Source organism: Gopherus evgoodei, chromosome 1 (assembly GCF_007399415.2).
Source record: "Gopherus evgoodei ecotype Sinaloan lineage chromosome 1, rGopEvg1_v1.p, whole genome shotgun sequence".
Taxonomy (NCBI): Eukaryota; Metazoa; Chordata; order Testudines; family Testudinidae; genus Gopherus; species Gopherus evgoodei.
The window spans coordinates 8,032,975-8,058,058 of record NC_044322.1 but is presented as its reverse complement, the minus strand read 5'-3'; the positions used below and the strand labels follow the sequence as shown (position 1 = coordinate 8,058,058).

The 25,084-nt window shown below is 39.0% G+C and overlaps 1 protein-coding gene across 2 annotated transcripts in view; it reads right to left on the bottom strand.

Annotated features, from left to right (window-relative positions):
* The window catches only part of FCHSD2 (FCH and double SH3 domains 2), a 255,056-nt gene that overhangs the window by 95,693 nt on the left and 134,279 nt on the right, over positions 1–25,084 (bottom strand). For both annotated transcript variants that reach the window (XM_030557388.1, XM_030557397.1), the window contains exons 4-8: positions 19,545–19,621; positions 18,381–18,525; positions 11,184–11,317; positions 6,997–7,051; positions 6,474–6,602 (exon numbers count right to left, since the gene is read on the bottom strand). In XM_030557388.1, the coding sequence (XP_030413248.1) occupies positions 6,474–6,602; positions 6,997–7,051; positions 11,184–11,317; positions 18,381–18,525; positions 19,545–19,621 (540 nt within the window). The remainder of the gene's footprint in view (positions 1–6,473; positions 6,603–6,996; positions 7,052–11,183; positions 11,318–18,380; positions 18,526–19,544; positions 19,622–25,084) is intronic.

Here is a 25,084-nt window from a genome sequence, read left to right as displayed (position 1 = left end):
GGGCCTCTAAGCATGACCAGCATTAGACTTGCTGTGGCCCAGGGCAGAAAGCTGAAGCCGCTCTGCATGGGACTGAAGGCTGGGGCCCTGAGCCCCACCACCTGGGGCTGAAGCCAAAGCTTGGGCAACCTAGCTTTGCAGGGGATCCTGTGGCATGGGACCCAGGCAACTGCCCTGCTTGCTACCCCCTAACGCCGGCTCTGGCTTTTATATGCAGAAAAAACAGTTGTTGTGGCAGAAGTGGGCCATGGAGTTTTTATAGCAAGGGGGGTGGGATGGGCTCAGAAAGAAAAAGGTTGAGAACCCCTGATATAGAGAGACTTCCCAACAATTAAAAATGAGGCTTGGGGAAAGTCTTCTGGGAGAACTGGAAGGGCACTATAGTAGCAAGTTTTGATTCTTGTCATGAAGCCTGAACTGTTTCCCCATTTTATTTATAAACTCTTCCAAGCTTTGGCCACACAAAGTGGCATTCTATCAGAAAGCAAGCAGTACACATTCCACATCTTCCTCATTCTCCCATAGCTTCTGCAGACTCTACTAATAAATGCTAAACTATGCAAGTGACCTATCGATTGTTATATGACATCACATACTCCAGCAACAGAAAACGCTGATTTATTGCTGGAATTCAGTAAAGACAGTTACCTTTTCCGGGGGTGACTGTGGAGATCCCAGTGGCAGCTTGCTCTGGACCACAGGACCAACATGGTGGTGCTCCTGGTACTAGCATGGACATAACATCCTGGGCTGTCTGCAGGGCCTCCGGTGTGGAGGGCATCTAGAGAGGCCTGCTTCGAATGGGCCGGGCTACTTCGCTTTACTTGAGTCGGAGGCCTAGAGGACTGCCCAACATGGGTCTAGCCCTTGTCCCAGGTTTACTCCAGTGCTGTGGCAAAGAAGGCCTTTTCCTAGCCTTCTTGGCATGCCCCAGGATGGGGAGTGGTGCCGACTGGTCGATGGCACCGAAGGGTCACCGTGCACCACCACCACGGTGCCCGGTGCCGACTCAGAGTGGCATGCCAAGCCAAGGTCAGCACCATCTCCATCAGAATAGCCCACAGTTTAATGTCCCTTTCTCTCTTGGTCCGAGGCTTAAATGATCTGCAAATCTTGCAGCGATCGCTGAGATAGGTTTCCCCCAAACAGCGTAAACAGTCCGCATGCGGCTCACTCACTGGCACAGATCACCTACAAGTGTCGCACGACTTAGAACCGGCCTGGGCACTCTAGCTAAACTAAACTAATCTAACTAAACAACTAACTAACTACAGGTATCATACACTGAATAAACAAGCAGTTTTGGGGACAAGCTACTACGGGTACTGCTAGAGCAAAAGCTTCCGGCACCAATGCACATGGTGAGCATGCACATCTATTGTGGAACACACATGAGCAATCACTCGAAGAAGAACTACTACATACTATGATACTTACTGGTTCATGAGCAGGAGGATGGCATAATCCTAGCCTTTCTAACTCAGATATAATGAACTAAAAGTATAACTACTCTAGATCAAACTTGAATTAATCTAATTCCAACATTTACTTTCCTTCTTCTTCCCACTCTTAACAGTTCAAAAATGATAAATGATCTAGGCAAACACTAGCCCTTATGATTTCAAGGCTGTATACAGAGACAGCTAAAGTTGAAGTTTCATGAAATGCTTACAAGTAGTAGTAATATGGAACCTAACTGGAATTTCCTCCAATTGTAAACAAAAGAATCACAGCTAAACAGTATTTGCAAAATTTTTAAACAAAATTTCATTTCTAATCCAATTAAAGAACACTGGCTAAAACATTTTCTGTTCACTTAAATAATGTCACAGGGTTAAAGTTTAAAAGATGCACAAATATTTTCCCTTCACTCATCTGAAATGGAAACCAGCCTGCTAAGACACACTACATGAATATTCAAGCTACGTAACATATGGACACTTTTACTTGAAATTAAAAAAAATTATATTAACCTAAAATTCTTTCTATTCAGCAAGTGTGAAGATTTGACCTATACAGGAAAACAGGAAATTTACCAGTACTACTTAAAAATCAGTGATATTGTAAATTATTTATAACTCACTGTTTGTAGAACTCTTACAGCTTATAAATTTCTGCCTATATTTCTCCTTCTTACCCCTTTCAAACTTTTTTCCCCTATGTTTTGGATGGACTAACAGTTTCCAGATGTACACTATGCAGTCTGTCTTCTACCAAAAGATTTTTCTGTAGTGCAACAGTATCATTTATTGTAGGATACTACCTCTAGGATTAATATTTAGTATTGACAGCAGAAGTAAAACCAGTAGAGGGAGCATGATCGGGGTTCTATGTAACACATTCATCCTAAATTATGTAGGTGTTTCAATATCTTTGTACAATGGTTAGTATATAAGATCCTCAATCCTTACCGGTACTTCTAACATAAAGAAAAAATAAGCATAATTACACTTGGTGCTTTCACTAACAATACGTTGTATATCTTTATAGCAAGCTTAAGCTAAAAATCTATTTACACCTCTACCTTGATATAACGCTGTCCTGGGGAGCCAAAAAAATCTTACCGCGTTATAGATGACACTGCATTATATCGAACTTGCTTTGATCCACCAGCGTGTGCAGCCCCCACACCCAGAGCGCTGCTTTACCACGTTATATCCAAATTCGTGTTATATCGGGTTGCATTATATCGCGGTAGAGGTGTATTTTATGAAATGTGTGTGTCAAATTGTCTGTGCATCTAGAAAATCTTGACAAGTACATTACTTCATAGGTTCACTGAAAGACTAAATATAAAAACCACAGCCTTCTTAAAAACATGCATTTAAAAAACTTTTAAAATTACACCGCAAGTTGCCATATTCAGAATGGTATGACTTAATTACTGACATTCGCAGTACACAAAACTATGCATGGTAATTCAAAATAAATATAAATGAATGGAATAGATAGCAAAGATAACTGGCCATTTATTTTACATCTCTACCAACTAATGTATGAAACTGATTTCATACCAAAAGAACAAGAACAAAACAGCAAGCTTTCAAAGACGCACAATAAAGCTTCAGAAACTGCAAGGTCACTGCAATGGCAGTTGTATAGAGTTCTATAGTAAGGACTCTAAAAACTGTAAGTCAGCAGTCGTCAGCACTTAGTACAACAGACTGGATGTGTTCCAGTCAAGCAAGTCAGGCATCAAATCAGTGCACTGTGAAACAGATAAGTAGACTACTGTCTCACCAATAAAAATACACAGTGCAAATTCTTATTCTGGAAACAATAAACTGATTAAAGCTAAAAACATACAAAAAGCCAGCATCACACACCAAAAGAACTGTGGTCCTTGAAACATTTGCAAATAAGCTACAAGCTTTACATTCTTACATAGAAATAACATATAATTAACAAACATTTTCAAGCCATTTTTTATTTGTAAAGTATTTCTCTTTGGTTAAAACATTGAGAATTTATACCCTTTAGAGTAATATAAATAAAAAATGTGTAAATATCAGATAGAGTAGGAACATGACGACTATTAGCCAAATCCATATCGACAAATTCCAAAGCAATAAACATTAAACCAAATATGAACTATTTTTATAACTGAACCTTTTAAAAAATATCTCTGCTAGAAAAAGAGCATATAAGACCCTTTGCATTTAAGAAACCCACAACCGAATGAAGATGGCCAGCTAGTGAGTTTTCCCACTCTTAAAAGCCCTACTTTAAAAAAGAAACAATAAAAAAGAAAAAAAGAAACAATAAAAAACAAGAAAACTGAGATGGCTCAGTTAAGAGTTCTGGGTTTTTGTGGGATTTTTTTTTTTAAATCTGAAGATTAAACTTTCCCCAAATAACAAAGTGTACAAAAATGCCATTTGTTAAATTGATAGAGACAATACACTAGTAGCTGAAGCATACAAAATAGGACATGGATAATATTTTAGACTACACAGGATTAGTAATAATAATAAAAATAATAGGAAATATACCTATCTCCTAGAACTGGAAGGGACCTTGAAAGGTCATCAAGTCCAGCCCCCTGCCTTCACTAGCAGGACCAAGTATTGATTTTTGCCCCAGATCCCTAAGTGGCCCCTCAAGGATTGAACTCACAACCCTGCGTTTAGCAGGCTAATGCTCAAACCACTGAGCTATCCAATGATTTATGTTATTTTGTGCCATCAGGCCAGTTCTCAAATCTGGATGTGTGATGTGCCTGTTGGAAAGTGTTGATATTTGTGACATAGCCTACAGGTGTGTTTACTCTGGTAGCTTTTCCTGGATGTCTAATAGACCATATGTGTTTAATTTCCACTTGAGACAACAAATGTCTAACCATTAATGTTTTAACAAAAGATAAATACTGCCAATTTTTTTTATTAGTGTCATATTCAAGAGGCATCCTTTTTAAAGCAAACTAAGACCTTTACGTCCCATAGCAATGGAGATTGGAGACTTAACTAGGAAAGGAAAAAAATTATAGATTCATAGATTCTGAGGCCAGAAGGGACCATTGTGATAATCTAGTCTGACTTCCTGTGTAACAGAGGCTATAGAACTTCCCCAAAATACTTACTAGAGCATATCTCTAACCTCTCAGGATAGGACAAGAAGCAATGGCCTTAAATTGCAGCAAGGGCGGTTTAGGTTGGACATTAGGAAAAACTTCGTAACTGTCAGAGTGCTTAAGCACTGGAATAAATTGCCTAGGGAGGTTGTGGAATCTCCATCACTGGGGATTTTTAAGAGCAAGTTGGACAAACACTTGTCAGGGATGGTCTAGGCAATACTTAGTCCTGCCTTGAGTGCAGGGGACTGGATTAGATCACCTCTCAAGGTCTCTTCCAGTTCTACGATCTTTTTAAAAAAACCTGATCTTGATTTTAAAATCATCAGTGATGGAGAATACACCATGTGTCCATGTAAATTGAACCAACCATTAATAACCTTACTGTTAAAAAATTGCCTCTTATTTCCCGATTTGTCTAGCTTCAACTTGTAGCCAAAGGATTGTATTATACTTTTCTCTGCTGTACTGAAAAGCCCATTATTAAATATTTGTTCCCCACGTAGATACTTACAGACTGTAAACAATTCATCCCTTAATATTCTCTTTGAGACACTAAATAGATTGAGCTCTTTGAGTCTATCAATATAAGGCATAGTTTCTAATCCTTTAATCATTCTTACTTCTCCTCTCTGAATCCTTTCCAATTCATCAATATCCTTCTTGAATTTGTGGATACCAGAACTGGACATAGTATTCTAGAACAATGTCAGAGAGACTGTTTATTTATCCCAGGATTGCATTACCTTGTTCGGCCACAGAGTCACACTGGCAGCTAGTATTTAGATGATAATCCATCACCATCCCTATTCTTTGTTTCAGAGTCACTGCTTCCCAGAATAAAAGCCCCTATTCTATAAGTACGGCCTATATTCTTTGTTCCTAGATGTATATATATATTTATATTCAGCAGTATTAAAACACATTGTTTGCTTGCTTCCAGTTTGCCAGGCGATCCAGGTTGCTCTGAATCAGTAACCTGTCCTCTTCATTATTTACCTCTTCCCAATTTTTATCTGTGATGATTTTATGTTTTCTTCCATTCAGTGATAACACTGGAAACATACCCGATCGATAATGATTTTCTATTTACTATTACATTTTGAGACCTATCAGCTAGCCAGTTTTTAACCCATTTAATGTGTGCTTTGTTAATTTTATATAGTTTTAGTTTATTAATCAAAATATCACGTAGCACCAAGTCAAATGCCTGACAGAAGTCTAAAAATATTATAACAACACTATTACCTTTATCAGCCAAACTTATAAACTTACCAAAGAGGTATCACGTTAGTCTGACATGATCTATCTTCCATAAACCCATGCTGATTGGCATTAATTATATTACCCTCCTTTAATTCTTTATTAATCGAGTTCCATATCAGCCCTCCATTATCTTGCCAGGCATTGATATCAGACTGAAAGGCCTATAATTACCCAGGTCATCCTGTTTACCCTTTTTAAATATTGACACAATACTAGCTTTCTTCCAGTCTTCTGGAACTTATGCAGTGCTCTAAGACTTTTTGAAAATTAACATTAATGGTTCAGCAAACTCCTCAGCCAGCTCTTTTAAAACTCTTGGATGCAAGTTATCTGGACCTGCTGATTTACAACGTCTAACTCTAGTAGCTTCTGTTTAACCATCTCCAGAGATACTAGAGGAATGGAAAGAGTGTTACCAAATGATATGACTATATCATCAGTTCCCCCTCCAATTCTCTTATTTCAGGGTTGATGGTGATCAGAAACATAGAAGAGTGTCAATATTGTGACTGACTCTGGTATATTGGAATAAAAGTATATGAATGTCAACATGTGTATATATGAAAACAATATTTGTATCGCATGAATCCTCTTCCCCACCTAAATAAGGAAAATCAAACTATATTAGTTCCCTTACCTTCATAATGTTCACTAAGTCTGTCTGATAGTAGCGATCCTGGTGTGCATTAGCAGCTGCTAAAGTGAGAAGGTAGTCATTCCTTGCATGGGTAGCCTTTGAATTACACTCAGACCGTCGTGCTTTTAACTATATTTTTAAAAAAGGAAATCAAAATGTAAGGCAGTTGATTTTGTACTTTTATATTATGAGCAAAGCAGTAAAAGATACATGGCTTTAGATGGGTTGTTATATGTGTTGCTGCTTTGAAGAATATTTCTATTATTTGTATATATACTTTATACAATTTTAAGTAGGCAAAATTCCAGCACAAATTTGTGAATGGCTGAACAGATTCATCATGTGCTTGTACTTGATTCTGGGAAAACATTCTGTACCAACTGGCCAGTCGTTATAAAGACAATATGCCTGGTAAAACATGAGGCCTCTCTAGATTCAAGATAACATTAGTTATGTGTCCCATGAAAGTGACATAATGCTTTACTGTAGTTTTACTGAGTAGATCACTTATTCTGAAACTCACCTTTACACTTGCCTTCTGTAAGCTTATCCTTGACTGAAAAAGACTAAGCTTGGACCTGTATTAAAAGTCAATAGAATAGATTAATATCAGAATTTGTCTCTGGGACAGATCGGGACAGAAATGGGTTATCTGATAAGGGAGAGGTTTTCTTTTTGGATTAAATAAATGCAGTAAAATAATTCAACAGCAATTTTTTAGGCTAAATATTTTATTTTTATATTTAAAAGTAAAAATTAGGGGTTTTAGGAAGTGGTTACACATGCTGAACAAGCACATTTGCATAATTAGCCATCTTCACTGCATATTAAAATGTTTTGCTCAAATCTTACACTAATTTTCAAACCATAATTAAATATAACACGGCAAAAAGCTCTGGTGGCAACAGGAACTCACAAAATTCTTTTGTTGTTTGTTGCTTAATAGCTATTTGAAAGTCTTCTACTTGATAGCCAGGGTTGCAAACTTGAGCTACTTGCCTTCTAATGGGGAAGCAATGTAAAATCACCAGCAATCTACTCAGGTAAGGTTAAGTGAGGTCTGTCCACAAATCATTTTTTAAAAGCAGGTGTTAGCCTAATTTTGAAACTTTGATTATAGGGTAGGAATCAGTTTGTATGTGCATTTTTTTCCAGGTTAATCATTTAAAAAAGCCAGAGCCCATAACATACAAGCATCTTAAGAACATTAGGCTTATTCACAATGAGGTATGAAGGAAAACTTAATTAAAATCATGAACCTGAATTCTGAAACATTATTCTGTTTATACCATAGCAAGAAAAAAAATGTGAAACAGACAATATGAATAAATGTTTTAAATCAGATGATAGCTAAGCTTTCCGACAAGATATAAACCCTGAAGAGGGCAAAACAACCAATGTTCTCAGAAGGAGGGAGGGATAGCTCAGTGGTTTGAGCACTGGCTTGCTAAACCCAGGGTTGTGAGTTCAATCCTTGAGGGGGCCACTTAGGGATCTGGGGCAAAAATAAGTACTTGGTCCTGCTACTGAAGGCAGAGAGCTGGACTCAATAACCTTTCAAGGTCCCTTCCAGTTGTGTGAGATAAATATAATATATGGAGATATACCTATTAAATAAAACATTATCCAATAACTGTAAGTTTTACCTCACTTTATGAGCAACAAGCATCCATAAATATCAACCAAGAAGATGGCATTTGAAATGGAGTCAAATAACAACAGCCTTTGTTCTCTGTTGTACACAAAGAGAACATTACACATTGTATTTTGGTAGAAGTGGAGCATCCTTCCATGGACAAAATTATTTCTGGTTAAAATAACTTTGTTCAATTTTTTAAAAAGCTTTCTAAAATTTCATAGGTAAAACTGATAACCCCCCCCCCAAACTTTAGCTATATTTGATTCTGATGATGATACGATATATAACCATACCATCCCCACTAATAAATACATCCACTACCTTCATTTAACTTCAGTACAGTTTTCCCACCAAGTCTACATTAGAAACTGGGTCTATATTAGAAACTTCAGCTGGGATAGAGAAACTTTAGCTGGGATAGTAATGTTGGCTAGAGTTTTTTAAATGACATTAAAATATTGGCAAAAGCCCTAGAGTATATACAGTAGTGCCAGCATAAGAGGGCTTTTGCTTTAAAGTAAAACAGGATAAGCACTTTTGCCAAGATAAGTGTTGTGTACACTAGGAGGGTTTGCCGATATAGCTATATTAATTTAAACCTGGCCTAAGTCTATTCTAAAGAAACTGGCAACTACTGTGACGCAATGTTACCACAAAAAGCCAATGTGCAAATATTAACTGTTTGGTATGTCAGGTGGAGGACAGAAGAGTAAGAAAAGGGATTCCACAATGACTGGTAGCTTCTATACTGGTTTTAAAAATACCTCTGTCCCCAAGACACAATACTTGTTCTATTTTAAGCAAAAAGACAAGGAAACACTGAGGTTTTGAGCTGCTAATCGAGGCCACGCAGACCCCACCCCCCGCTCAAGCAGGCCCGCAGATGGGGGGAGGGGAGGCAAAGGGGGCAACTGTCTGGGCGGACTCCAGGGCTCCTAGGCGCGTGCAGCGTGGTACCATTGGCAGTGAAGGCAGCCAGGCGAGCATGTGGAAGTCCTGGCTGTGCTGGGAAAAGAGCGTGCCCAGCAGCACAGCTGGCAGCAGCTCCCTGGGCACCAGCCAGCACAGCTGGCAGCACCGCCCGAATGTCAGACGGTCCTTTCTAGGGGGCCCATCGACTGTTCTGCCATGGGCAGAGCCGTCCCTAGGGTACAGCGAATTGAGGCGACTGCTCCGGGCCCTGTGCTTTGGGGGCTCCTGCCGGCCGGCATGATTGGCCAGTATGGTTGGTCCTGGAAGTGACGGATTCTTCACTTCCACCCCAGGCCTCACGCCCCCCAAGGGACAACCCTGGAGCCTGGAATTGCTGTCAGCAGGCCTGCCCCTGAGTAAAACCCAAGGGAGCGGGGGCAGGAGAAGGAAAGCTCTACAAAGAGTGTTGGGCCTCCTATTGAAAGAGCAAGTAATTGGCCTCCAGGATCCAGGTTTCAAGCAGATCTCCTTGACCATTCAATATGAATGCCCTCTGCTTTCACAGCAACTTCAGGGCCCCTGGAGCACCTTCCAGCTCTCTGCTAACCTGGCTGTAGCCTGGCTTTCTCCACCCACCACCGTCTCTGGCATCCCCCTCAAGGGGAGCTCCACATTAAGGAGAGGTTTCTGGGGAAAAATTAAAGATTGCCTCAGGTTTCATTAAAGCCCTTTTGGGCTTCCCACAAACATCAGAATTCTTGGATTCATGGAGGGCTCTCTGACTATGCCCTTTTACTGCCCACAATTTGAAAGTGATTAATAGTTGGTACTGTTACTCTTATTTTTTTTTTTTTAATTAATGTGTTGCAAAAGATATCCACAGAAACATTAGTTAGCACCATCTCTGAACTCCCAGGTGAATTACATTGTTCCAAGCTGTGTTTTTTTTTCTGTATGATTTATGAATGGAGAAGGATACAATCCCTTACTCGTGATAAATAAAATATTTTACATTTTTCCTGCCTTTTCTAAGACTTGCACTTGATTGTTAGTTGACTAATTGCATAAAGCTGTTTAAATTGTTTATAACATTCATCCAAACTTAGCTTTCCAAAACCCTCATACCACCAATGTTTTGGATAACTTTCAAGTTCCAATTAGAAAACAAAATATGCACCCGAAAAGCTGAAAAATTATGTCAGTAACTTCTAGTATAAAAAGGATATCTAGAATTTGATAGTGTTTATGTTATATTCCCAGCCTTCATAAATTGCTCAATTAAGAAACTGGAGGAAAATAGCACTGTATACACAAGGCCAACTATTTGTACAAATCTGATGCAAACTGGAATTTATCTGCATGCAGAAGGTGGCCTTTTGCATATCATCTGATAGTCTGTCATTTTAATCTTTACAATACCAATGTGAGACCAGGCCAATTCCCCTAGCTCAACCTTTGATCTTCTGAGGAAGTGGGTGGACTGTGTATGATATTCCCACCCCCTCCAGCCAGTGTATGTCACCACCTCCAGAACTTTCCAGTTCCTGAATTGTGTGGAAAGAGCTCCCTGAAGAACATTTTTTTCTGAATAACTTGTTCTTAAAAATGAAAAAGAATAAAAGAAAATACCTCAAACTTTAAGGAGAAGTGAGTGAGCATCCTTTTACATTCCCTTATAAGAACACCCATAACAGGTAATTACTTTCCTTTTAAAGATGCCAGGTACACAACTTTGCCATTCTTGGAGAACAAGTTTGAGGGATTTTTTAATATTAATAATAATAATAAAAAAGTGATAAAATTGCAACAGGCTGTTAAAAAATACAGGCCAAAGCCCAAAATGGAAACATGCAAGTTATGTGTTTTATTGAAAGGAAGGGTAAGATTACCTCCACAGGACAAGAGGTATGCGAAAGCTACAGCCTCAAACATATAACCTCATAAAAGCAAAACAAACACTTTCCAAACAATACTCAACTGTGAAGCAAGATGCATGCTTGATCAACAGGATGTATGAAAGCAAAGTAAGGCAACCCTCAACACAAGCTTATTCAGAGCTAGTATCCTGCTCTTACAACAAAATGGAGTGTAACGATTAAGACAAACATGATATTTATATACACATATTTAATTATAGAGTTGCTATTATAAGAACATACTTGGCCTCAATATCAGCTTTTTCCCGCACTGCATGAGCCATCTGTTCAGTCTCAAAGTACTTCTTCTTGCTCTTAGCTAAATCTTTTACTGTCTCTTGTAATTCAGCCTGGATCTTTGTCAACTGGTCTACACACTGCAAAACAGAATACAACAAACAAGCTTATAATAGAATTAATATGATTGTACTATTATTGTTCAATAAATCTTGCACAGATCCATATGCTCTACAAGTTCTTTTAGGTTAACTACAGATTCAGTCCACCTTTTAAAATGAATCAAAACAAAGAACCAACATCTTTTTATCTCAATTGCTCTTAAAAAAAAAAATTAGCAACTATTTAACTCATGAAGTTTAAAATATGTAGTGTTGTTGTAGCCGCGTTGGTCCCAGGATACTAGAGAGACAAGGTGGATGAGGTACAGAGGTGAAAGTAAGCTGGTATGATCCAGTACAGCGTACTGGCAAGAGTCGGTGTGCCGGACTAGACCGGCTTCCCCAGGCAGCGATTTAAAGGGCCTGGGGCTTCTGGCAGGGGTTGGAGCTCCAAGCTCTTTAAATTTCCGGCAGAGCCCTGCCAGGGTCGTCTCTAAGTAATTTGCCGTCCCAAGCACAGCAGGCAGGCTGCCTTCAGTCCCCGGTCCTGTGGATTTGGCGGCACGCTTGCAGGAGGTTGGCCGAAGCCGTGGGACCAATGGACCCTCCCAGGCATGCCACCAAAGGCAACCTGCCTGACGCCCTCGTGGCAACTGGCAGAGCGCCCCCGAAGGCTTGCTGCCCCAAGCACGTGCTTGGTGTGGTGGTGCCTGGAGCCGCCCCTAAGCCCTGCTGCCGGGAGCCCCGTGGCTCTGTCAGTGATTTAAAGGGCCCGGGGCTCCACTGTGGTAGCAGTGGCCGGGAGCTCCTGGCCCTTTAAATCACCGCCAGAGCCCTGGGCCACTGCCGCTACCCTGGGGGCTCCGGCAGCGGGGCTCCAGCAGCGATTTAAAGGGCCTGGGGCGGTAGCAGTGGCTGGAGCCCTGGCCCTTTAAATTGTCGCCTGAGCCCCACTGCCGGAGCTCTGGAGTAGCAGTGGCAGCCAGGAGCCCCCGGGACTCCTTTGGCAATTTAAAGGGCCCAGGGCTTCATTGCGGGCAGCGGCGGCCAGGAGCCCCAGGCCCTTTAAATCACCACCGGAGCTCTCAGCTGCCGCTGCTACCCTGGGACTCCGGCAGTGGGGCTTAGGTGGTGATTCAAAGGGCCTGGGGCTCCACCACAGTAGTGACAGCCAGAGCCCTGGGGTCTTTAAATGGCCCCCGAGCCCCAGGCTCCCAGCCACCTCCACAGCTGGTAGCCCCGGCAATGATTTAAAGGGTCTGGGCTCCCAGCCTTCTCTACCGCAGCCAGAGCACCTGGCCCTTTAAATCTTGATTTAAAGGGCCCGGGGCTCTAAAGGCCCAGTCTCTTCTGCTTGAGGCCCCACCCCTGCTCAGGACTCCAGTATACCCGTAAGTTTTTAAGTTACTTTCACCCCGGGTGAGGTGATATCTTTTATTCGACCAACGTCTGTTCATGAGAGAGACAAGTTTTCAAGCTTATATGGAGGTCAAAAGCTTATCTCCAAAAACCTAAAGAAGAGCTCTGTGTAAGCTCAAAAGCCTGAAGTTAGTCCAATAAAAGACATTACATACCTCACTCACCTTGTCTCTCTGTTTAAAATGTTATACTTACAAGATTCTTCACACAACACAGTCAACCTGTGGAACTCCTTGCCAGAGGATGTTGTGAAGGCCAAGATCATAACAGGGATCAAAAAAGAACTAGATAAATTAATGGAGGATAGGTCCATCAATGGCTATTAGCCAAGATGGGCAGGGATGGTGTCCCTAGCTTCTGTTTGCCAGAAGCTGGGAATTAGCAACAGGGGATGGTTCATTTGATGACTATCTGTTCTGTTCATTCCCTCTGGGGCACCTGGCACTGGCCACTGTCGGACGACAGGATACTGGACTAGATGGACCCTTGGTCTGACCCAGTAGGGACATTCTTATGTTCTCATGAAAGCTCTTAATGGGGAAATTAGTTGCAATAACCCAGATGCAGTATGGAAATGCCAAAGAAGGGATTATGGAAAATGACTTAGAGACTAGTGACTTCAAGCAAATAAGTACAACTACTCTTGTACTTCTGTTGCTTAAGCGATTATAGAAAAGACTCTATCATTTCTAACACTGAGGATAAGCACCAAAAAGGTAGCCCTTACAACTGTAAATAAATACAACTGTCACTAGCCTCTGTTTGTCAGAGGGTGGTGGTGGACAGCAGGAGAGAGATCACTTGATCATTACCTGTTAGGTTCACTCCCTTTGGGGCACCTGGCATTGACCACTGTCGGCAGACAGGATACTGGGCTGGATGGACCTTTGGTCTGACCCAGTACGGCCATTCTTATGTTCTCTTCCATCTTAATTTTTAAAAGGTCACAAATGCATTTCATACTCCTACTATACATTCTTGTTCCCAACTTAACCAACATTCATTTAAAACCATGCACTGCAGTATAGAAAATATTTTTACAACAAAAGCCATTTCAGAATATGTGATGGGTTCAAGTATCAGTCTACTTGACAGAACACAGTGAAACAACTTGCTTTCAAAATGCTAGGAAAAAAAAATCATACTAGTAGAATACCTGAAAAATTTGAGAATCTCTTTCCTTTTCCCCCAAAACTGAAAGCAGAGAAAAAAATATACTTTCTTTGAATCCAAGAAAGAAATACAACCGATTAATTCTGAATTGTTAAATACTATTTTAAATGTGGGTTTTTTTCTGTTCCAAGCTGCATGTTAAGAGTTTTCCAATGCATAGGGTTAAATCGGAAATTACCATCAAGCACAAAGACAACTTTCTTTATACCTAAAGCTTAAAAAAATCATAGCTTTTCACAGAGAGGTGAAATAAAAATTTTATCTGTTTGCATAGGTAAAATATAAAAATATAATCAGCATTGATAATGTACATTTTAATCTGACAGAAAACAGTGCGTGGAGAAAAAGCAGGAACAGCAATGAAATTGTTCAATGGGAGTAAACACATACTGCCCCAGAAATAACTCAGAAGACATCAATGCCCAGAATTACATCCTGCTTCATAAAATAATAAATCCATGTTTTTATTTTTGTTTTAACTACCTGTTCAACCTTGAGTAGGCAAGATTTGCACACAAGTATTACACTATATGGGTTCAAGTCCAGTGATATCTCAGAGTCTTTTTCACTTGTTTCAACAGACTTTGAATCAGACCCTATATCAGTGTCCCCAAGCTTTTCGTCTGGCGGGCGCTAGACGAAGGACCGTGGCGGCGGTGGAGCATCCGCCGAAATGCCGCTGAATTTTGGCAGCATTTCGGCAGCGACGCCTCTGGATGACGTCACTTACTGCCGCCAAGTGACATCATCGAGAGGCGTCGCCACCAAAATGCCGCAGAAATTCGGGGGAAACGCCTCTCGATGACGCTGCTTGTCATATAGTTGAAATCCGCACTGAATACAGGTTTAAGGAAAAAGTTCTATCAGTTCAAGAGAAAACATCCAACAGCAACAAAAATCCCAGGATATGTACAATCCTCTCTTCAAAATCTGCCGAGAATTCAAGTGCCTAGCAAGGAATTTTTAATATATCCCTTCTTAACAGAAATCTGTTCTCCCACTAATAATCAGATTTCCTTCTGGCTAGTGGAAATGAAAATCTAGTCCATTCATATTAAAACCACCACCTCAAATGAGCAGACCAATGAAGTATAGACTTAATATAAAATTGATAGAATTTATGAAGAGTGCTGAGTTCCTGTCTGAATGATTATTTTAGACTATTGGGATTTTGCTGCAATAATGATTAGAGTTAAGGTGCCTAAGCCCTTATATAGGCAGTTTTTCTTTAAAATATTTAAATCAAAACGAGAATATGTAAGACTTGACAATGTTTATACCTATACAGATACATATAAAAATAAAATGAAGTAGAATGTGTAAGGGGCCTTTATTGCTGAAGAGTAAAAACTTCACAGGAAAAAGAACTCCAAAAGTATTTGTTTGCGATGGCTTTTTTTGGGGGGGGGAGGGGGGGAGGGGTTGTATACTTTTAAAAAATTCTTTGATTTTAATATGTATTTGAACTTTACTGCCCAGAAATCCTAAAGGAAATTTTTGAAGAGCAATGAACAATGAGTTTATCTAAGTTAAAATCTGACACTGTACTGTGTAATCTCAGAGGAACATAAGAACATAGAGAAACAAAAAGGTAAAGGTACTTAATCAGCATCTCAAACTGACTCTTCGGGGGTTTAATGAAGCCAAAGTAACTAACTCTATCTGCACTAGATAGAACATGATTTCCTCGAGTTATAGACTAATTCAAACATGCAAAAAACTGTGTTTACAGTTGGGAAGAGATGTGTTTTTGTTTCATTTTCTCTGTATCAATGATTTTTACCTCTATGTATACACCTTTGAAACTCCTGCATCTAACCTTCTAACTATTAAACTTTACAGACTTTTATTTTAAGTTGCCTGCAGTTGCTCTAATTTAGCATGATCAGGACCCAGAAAAAGCTGAGGTGAAGTTTCTTGTTGAGGGTCCCATTACCAAGGAGGTAGAAGCTTGGGAGAAAAGATGTAGTAGATAAGAGAGCATCTCAAGTGTCACTGTCTCAAGTTGAAGTTTACTTTGATGCCTTCCAGTATGGTATCAGAAGTGCTTTACTTGCTACAGATCTGAATTTCATTAGGTTTTTTAACCAGGACAGAGGTCAGAAATATCATAAGAACAACTGTGTGCTTAACTCTGCTTGGAAATCCAAGAAAACAACTGGCTCCCAGCGGATTATGTTGTACTTTATCCACACTTGCACGGTTTAAAACATTAATTTTGTTATGAAAATACTGAATTATGCTCTATAGTACATGCTTATTCTGAGCTATACAAAAAGTACAATGATCCCAGGCTATCTCACTAATTTAGAAGCAGCGAACAAATTCCAGAGGGAGCCACATCCAGCTCTCTTTAGCCAGAAGAACAGTTATCATGGCTTAAGGGTGAATGGTGAGGGTGAAGTGACAGAGAAAGGGAACTCTTAAAAATACTACTACAAACTTTTAAAATAAAGACCTCCTTTCCTACCTCTGTCATTGGTTCAGAAACTCCCTGAACTTCCAGTATTTATGGAAGCAGTAGCAGGAGCCATTTACCAAACTAATTAAAACATGAGAAATTACCATATTTGTTGGAAAATTCCACAGAAAAATAAGCACATGCAATAAGAGAGTTTGAGCTCCAGAAAAATCAATGTCTCACATAGTGGGTGGACCACTACAGTAACTGGCAACTGAGCTTATGATGAGACATACAGAAGTTTATACCCCATGCATCTGGAAAAGTTACAGGGTGGGATGTCAGCTCATTCTAGCTGAGAACACTGCAACTGTCACATCTTTATTTGAGAGAGAAAGATACAGGCTCTGGAGTACCAAATTAAACATGACAAACACCGTATGATCAACCTCTGGGAAACAATGTAAATAAAAAACTTACCTGTCGTCCCCCTCTAAATGAGCAACATTCTTGTTACATGGCAGACTAAACATTTTAAACCACAAGCAGTTTTTTGGACAGTTGCAGTATGTGTTCAAACAGCACTCTCTCGACTTGACCTCCTGTTCCCACTGCCTTTGGCCTATCTTATAGAGAGCACATCAGAAGGTAGCATTTTTGGTAACTTCTAGACACAAACTGCTCATTGCAATGCTGATATTTATAGTCTGTGCTCCCTCTTTAAAACGTCATTTTAGCAATCCTCAAATTACAACTACTCTCACCTCAAACTCCAATGAGGTCCATAATTAACTTCTCTTCATAATACACAGCTCATTAGAACATGAAAAATATTCAGCTTAAATGAACAAGAAGTGCTGTATTTAAAAAGACATTTTAGATCATTTATAAAAGCAGATTCCACATAAGGTCTGATTAAAAATATATTGAATACTGAACCATTCTCACTGCACATGTTAAGGTGTAAATCACATTAAAATTACAAGTTGAAAGCCTGTGCATTGCATGGATGTAATTTGTAAAGTCATGTGTGTAAAAAGGCCAAAAACGGTTGATAACGTAAAAACTGGATGGCAACAGACTGTGAAACCCAGCGATGACTGAACCTGGTGATATTCTAAACAAAAAAAGAGATTGCAAACATGCTTGTAGCTGTTTCCATCACATCACCCTTACTTTACAAGAGCATTTACTTTACAGACATTTTAGGCTGCAGAGTGATAACAGTGAGAACTCCTGGAATCTTCTTATATCACTGTAGTAAGTAATAAAACATTTTAAAATGAAAGTCAGTTTATTTTCTCTTATGAATTTTTCTGTACAGATGAATGCATGAGACTGCCTCTGGTACCAACTTTTACAAGACGTGACTGAGTGTTCTTAGGGCGACCAGATGTCCCAATTTTATAGTGCAAGTCCCGATTTTGGGGTCTTTTTCTTATATAAGCTCCTATTACCTCCCACCCCCATCCCGATTTTTCACGCTTGCTGTCTAGTAACCCTAAGTCTTCTCCACTTCCATAACATCTTTAGAGACTTCATGTGCCACTCCCTCAGGTTTAAAATGCACTGCAACTTAAAATCAGAGCCTATTCTACTGAAAACTCATTTGGAAAAAGTCAACACCACTTCCAAAGCAGAATATTTTTTCTATACTTGTGCCACTATTGGATCAATTCAATCTGATTGCCAAAGCACGAAGTTAGATTTGCAAACGAGGTTTTTTACCCTCTTTACTTGACCCTCAAGAAGGGTGACCAGATGTCCCGTTTTTAAAGGGACAGTCCAGTTTTTTGGGAATTTTTCTTATAGAGACTCCTATTACCCTCCATCCCCGTCCCGTTTTTCCACAGTTGCTATCTGGTAACCCTACCCTCAAGTCAAGTAAAAACTTCATTCTGGAATATTTAGTCAATTATTATGAATAACTGATTCAATACAAACTAACGGTTTAACTTCTACAAAGGAACACAGCTGAACAGGCAGAAACAGGTATACAGATTCTTCAGAAACACGTCTACTGCTCTACAATCCCTACTAGTCTTGAACAACACACTTATAAACGCAATAACTCTCAACAAAGAATACAAAGAAAAAAAGAGAAAATACCTTTTTTAACTGTTGTTCTTTAAAACATCTTACTGTCCTGGCAGGTTCAGAAATCAGGTTTCTGTAGTTTTCACAGATATTGAGCCGCGATTGGGCCACCTGCATTGTACCTTCTAGAAATGATTTCCAAACTGGATACATGCTCCTACAAACAAACAAACAAACATTAAAAGATGGTGAGAAAGGGAAAAGGGGAGACAGGAATATTTTACTTTTACTGCTACTAATAATTTATAAAACACTGCTAATGTATGCACTGCTTTACAGAGTAGGACGCTCTTAGCAGCTGGCTTGTCCTTGCAGGGTGCCTTTGCTGTTTCCTGAGGCATGCGCGGGGGCAGAGGCCTCTGCTCTCTCAGCGCCGGGGGAGCTTGGGAAGGTATCGATGCCACCAGAAATTTGGGTCCCTACTGCTCCCGGGAGTCAGTGGCAGATCCTTCAAGGGGCTAAGGGCCCCAACTTGGGAGGCTGGTTCATGTGGCTCTGGAGTGGCAGGGCAGCCCAAACTCGGCCTTGATGCCCCATGGCCTTTCTTGTCCACTGCCGGGGAGCTAAGCTTCTTCATTTTATTTCTGGGCATTGGTGATGCCCAGAACAGAACACTTGTTCTTCACATGTGATTCCCCAAGCAATTGAGGCAGTTGCTGTGGGGGATCACTTACAGGCATAGGCCTGTTATAGTCCGCGCAGGGCTTAAACCCGGGAGACTGGGACATGCCCCACCTGGGGAGAAGTCCCCACTGGGACTCTAACTTCTGACTCTTAACAACTATTTAACAATGACTACTGTAAACAACTATTTACAAGGCCCTACGGCTTGAAGTCTGTGCTAGCCCTTGCTATGCAAGGAAAGGTGCACTGACTAACTACCACAGGCGGTAAGAAAGAACTGAGACACGTAGGGCCAGTGGTGCCTGATATAATGATACATGACTGCAGCACTCAAGAGGGTGCCACAGCCGGCCCTACGGATACTGCTAAGACAAAAATCTCTGATGACTGCACACGTGGGCGTGTGCACACCTACAATGGAATCAACATGAGCAAGCACTCGAAGAACATTAATTTCAGCTACAGAAAACAGTTCTTCATTGTTGTGTAGAACAATTCCACAAATTGGCAATGTAAGAACAGCTATTTAAAAAGCCTCAATTGTTAATTTACCTATAATCACTTCGCTCATCTGTTTTAATTCCAGGCCAATCCTTCTTTAAGTATTGACTAGCCAACTTCTGAATGCCCTATACAAAATAAATAAAAAGACGGTTAAAAACAATAAGAGAATGTACTATAAAAAGGAGTTTCACTATAATAATCTCATATACAAATAAAAAAATCTGACATTTTAACAAATGACCCAGTAATCTATAATTTTAATAAACTAATGTAATACACAACAATTCCTCTTTCCCCATTTACGTTTTTATATTTTTGCTTTGTATTGAGCTATGTTGACTCACTTTATTTGGTTTTATAGCAATGTTATTAGCTTTGTTTTATACATACTATCCTAATCACTTCATAGACAAATAAGAATTCGTTACAATATTCAACATGGAGAATATGTGCGACAGAAATAAATAGCATGAAATACATACAAATTCAGATGTTATGGATTAATAAAAAATATCTACTGTAATTATATATGTATAAGTTATCCGAATAAAATAACAAATTTCTTATAGAAACTATAATAAAAAGTACACTACAATAAATATGTAACTAAACAACCCTCATCTTAAAATCAGATACTGGAAACAAATTTCTTTGATAAAAAAACAAACAAACAAAGTTCAGATCTGCAAGACATTGAATGCCCTCAACTCTCATTGAAGGTAAGGGGAGTTGAGGGAGCTCAATTCCTGACAGGATCAGGCCCTAATTTACAGAAGCAATTTAAATGCCTGTAAACTGGAGATTGAAACATACAGTTTACTTATAATTATTTATGCTGTTTACTTTCTGCAACTCTCATCTTGGACACTGCACATCAATGACATCAGTTTCATTTTCAGATTCTCAGTGCAGTTATGTTTGGTTTGCAAACACTGAAGGGGAATCTCTGGTATAAAAAATAATCAGTTTCCTTGTAATTTAAAACATATGGAACCATTTATACAGGTCTTATTGCATCCTCTAATGAAATCTAATTTTTGGACCAAATTTGATTCACAGTATCCCTTTAAATGTAGAAGCAATCAACAGATTGGAGGAAAGCAGCTAGAGAGAAGGTTTTCTTTCCAAGATTTCCATCCCTCAACTTCTGAACCTGCTCAACAGAACATGTTGACATTTTACTTGATTGATTTCATGAGTTGAGTGCCATAGGAAGAATAAAGTGGCAAACAGAATACGTGCCAACTCTGTTAGTATGTACAGACAATGGGTTTAATGAAACAAGTGGCAAAACTTCCTGCGGCAGCTGACATCCAGCATGATAAAAGGCCAAATTACCGAATGAATATTAAAGTTAAGAGCACAGTTAGCTGAAAATGTATCAGCAACTTAAGGCAATTCATGCATAAGTTAAATGCAACAAATAATTATTTTGGATGCACAGGTAAAACAGAGCATAATTTGGCTTGCAGATATTCTATTGCTGGTGATGCATGAGATAGAAACAAACTTCAAAGTCAGAGAGCAGCATGAGGTTGTTGAACTGGTGATTTATTTCTGAACTGAGCACACATGACATGGAAATCTGTGAGGCAATATGAATGTAAAGCTTCAACAGTTTTCAGAAGGGCTGTCAAACGATTAAAAAAGTTATTTGCAATTAATCACAGTTTTAATTGCACTGTTAAACAACAATGGAATACCAATTAAATTAAATATTTTTGGATGTTTCCCTATACTTTCAAATATATTTATTTCAGTTGGAACGCAGAATAAAAAGCGTAAAGTGCTCACTTTATATTATTTTTTATTACATATATTTGCTCTGAAAAAAAAGAAACAAGTCGAAGCATGAAGGGGCACAGAAACATTTAATGTATCTGGCATGTAAATACCTTGCAATATTGGCTACAACAGTGCCATGCGAACACCTGTTCTCACTTTCAGGTGACATTGTAAATAAGTAATGGGCAGCATTATTTCCCATAAATGTAAACAAATTTGTTTGTCTTAGCGATTGATTGAACAAGAAGTAGGACTGAGTGGACTTGTAAACTCTAAAGTTTTACACTGTTTTGTTTTTAGTGCAGTTATGTAGAAAAAGATAATTCTACATTTGTAAGTTGCACTTTCATGATAAAGAGATTGCACTACAGTACTTGTACAAGTTGAATTGAAAAACACTATTTCTTTTATCTTTTTTACAGTGCAAATATTTGTAATAAAAATAATACAAAGTGAGCACTGTATACTTTGTATTCTGTGTTGTAATTGAAATAAATACATTTGAAAAGGTAGAACATCCAAAAATATTTATAATTAGTTTTCATTGCCATTTTATTAACAACAGTGCGATTACAACTGCAATTAATTTTTATAATTAAGTTAATTTGTTTTGAGTTAATCGCTTGAGTTAACTGCAATTAATTGACAGCCCTATTTTTGAGTCATTTTTCAGGGTAGAACCACACTTCAACAATATGCCCACTGCAGTCTTTACTAAGGTGGGTCTTTGTCTGGCTAGCTGGAAGACAAGGGTTACCTGACAGCAGGAGGGGAAGAGGAATATTTACAGGGATGGACAGGAAGTGGTTTGGACCAGGTCAGGACAAGGTCATTGCATTTGCCCTTCCTGCTGACCAGAAGAGAGGCACGTATTTATATTCTATGCAGCCACAGAGAGGTCCGCTTTACCTTGATAAGACTGGCTGTTGGCAAAATGTGATCTCAAGTCAGTTTTGCTCTTACTGCCAATTCATCCTTCCAATTTTAGCCTGTTGGGTTTCTGTTTTGAGAGCTAGTTTTATTTCAAAAAGTCACTTCCAATGGAATTATCCATCTTCAGCTCATTATTTGAAAAATTCAGTACAACACAGAAATCGGCATCGGTGCAGGAGTCAGTAAGAAAGGGACATGGTTATTGGATAAACTGGATTTGAAAATGATTTGAAGGAACACATCACTTATGGGAGCTGAATAAGGTGGGTTTGGGGCTCCTATGTTTTCTCAGCAGGCAGCCAAACTCCTCCTTTTCATGGCCTCTTAAGGGAGCCGAGGAAGGGGGTTTGGGGCACCTATGTCTGGATCAGCAGGGCCCCCTGCTCCCTACACCATACAGTTTGTTGTTGGGTACAGCTAGATATTATAAGTGAATAAAATTGCAGACCAACTGAACCGCATCCACAGCTTCCTGACTTTCTTCCGATGTAGATGGACCATGTCAGTTCAATCAATAATTCTTTTACAAAAAATTATAAACTAGCAGTTCAAATAAATGCAACATAATATATCTTTTAGAACATTTCATATAAAAACAGTAATTGTTGTAAGCAAATGTACTATTATCAGCTAAACTAGTACAGTAAGTTCACATTCCTATTCAAAAAGACACATTCAGTAAATAGTGCAAGATCTTCCTTGTTCGTTTCTCAATGACACTTGCTGTTTTGCTTCTCAAAAGATCATCAAAACAAAGAATACCACTGTTCAGCTCAAGCTGGGAAACCTACTGATTGTTTAACCTTTGGCCCAGTTAGACTTAGCATGCAGCCTAGGAGTGTGCTCAGTGCTTCCTCGCACTGAGCTCTTCTCAATTCAAGGAGTTGAGATTCTAATGTTTAAATTCAGGAAAAATCATTAAGAGACGTCAGAACTGAAGTCTACAGAATTGTCTGACTTGTAAATGATGTATCAAAAGGTTCATTATTTATCATTTTTATATAGTTTCATAGAGATGGATGGCTCTTCACTGGACAAATAGAGATTCTCTACAAGAGTTTACAATCTAAGGGCCTGAAGCCCATTGAACTAAATGACCCCACTGATTCAATTAACTTTGATCAGAGCCTAACTTAAGATCATTAGATCATGTTCATAATTCTAGTGACCAAAGCCAACAGTATCTGAAATATTATTTAATACTTATTTAATCAAAGCATCAAGAAGCCCTATTAGGATTGCCACAACACTGTGCAGACACTATACAAACACACACCGTGCAAGCCATAGTTCTTGTTTCAAATACATCTTACAATCTTAGAAATATCAAAGCAAGTTTTACAAAGATACAATATTTATAAAAGTCTATATTTGCAAGACTGAACTTCCCAATCTGCATAAAAAAGACAATAAAGCTATTCAGAAAAAAGTGACTGCTGCCTTTCATGAAGCCGACTTCACAGACAGAAGAGGTTTAGCTAACAAAATCCAAGTGTACTGGATCCATACATTAATCTGCTGTCCCACAGTGATTATTACTGGAATACAGTCCATTTCCATCAGGGTAGTATCTATCATAGCATTTGCATCAGATCTTCAGTAGATTTTAGATGGCTTTAACTATAAGATTTGAGTCAGTTCCATTTATTCATAAAAGCCTTAACAAAACACACTGGTTTCATGAGCAAGGATTAAAATTTCTAATATGGGGGAGTAAAAACATTGTAATGGTCTCAATATATAGTGGAGCACAACAAAAACCAGGAGTAACCTCTGCTTGCAACATGTTGAAGATTCAAATGTGCAGTGCCTGATGACTTTCAGCTTCCAACTTCAACTTCGTGGAAAGCAAACTCATTTTTTTTTAAACGACAAACATAAAATTGTCTAAGCCTAGATTTCAAAGCTAGGAAATCCCATGTACGTTTTCAATACTGGCTCCTTCTAGCAAGACACTTATCCTCTTTGTGATACTCTCATTTTTCAATTCTTCGCATCATAAATATGCCAATCTTTCCCTTTGGGAGGAATTTTAAGACTTTTTTCAAACTCTGTACTTCATAAATTGCCATCTATTAGCCAGAGGGCAGTATGAAAAATGCAGATTAACCATGTGAGGTTACCCAAAGTAATGCCTGTACTAATTGGCATATTAGGGGTTAAGAGCTCAAGGCAAAATTCCTTCTACTTAAAGAAAACAACATTAGAATATCTACAAAATAGAATGGCAAACTGATGTTTAATCTATACTGGAATAAGTTTCCAGTGCAGTCACCACTATTTAACTTTCCACGTCCCCTTATATTATCTAAGGAATTACATAGAACTATCTAAAGAATATCTAAACACTCCACAAAGAGGCTAACACTGGCCACATAAGGAGACAGAAAAACAATTGGAAACCATTTGCCATAAAAACAAAAGGATGAACATTAACCAGACTTTGCCATAGTAAAGAAACAAACTAATTAGAATAAACTGGATAACATGGGAGGAAACGAAGACATTTCAGACATTTATTTTGGTATTCTCCCAAAACAAAAGAATATTGGGAAGAAATCAGATGATCTTAAATACAAATGTAAACAATTACTTTCAAGAGGATCACAAGATCTTTATTATTCAAGAGCTGAAAGATATTAAAGACTTAAATTACTGCCAGAGTAATTATTTTGTTAATAAACATAATTTTACATCCCTGGCAAGTAAGCTGAACATCAAGGATTGGGCACAATAAAAAACATGATGTACAAATCTCTGCCGTCAGCCTTACAAAAACAGTTCACATACAAGTGATGGCTCTAGAGGCACGGAACCTCAGCAGAGTCATTGGGAGAGAGTAAGTTATCCATTAGCACCTGAGACATAAC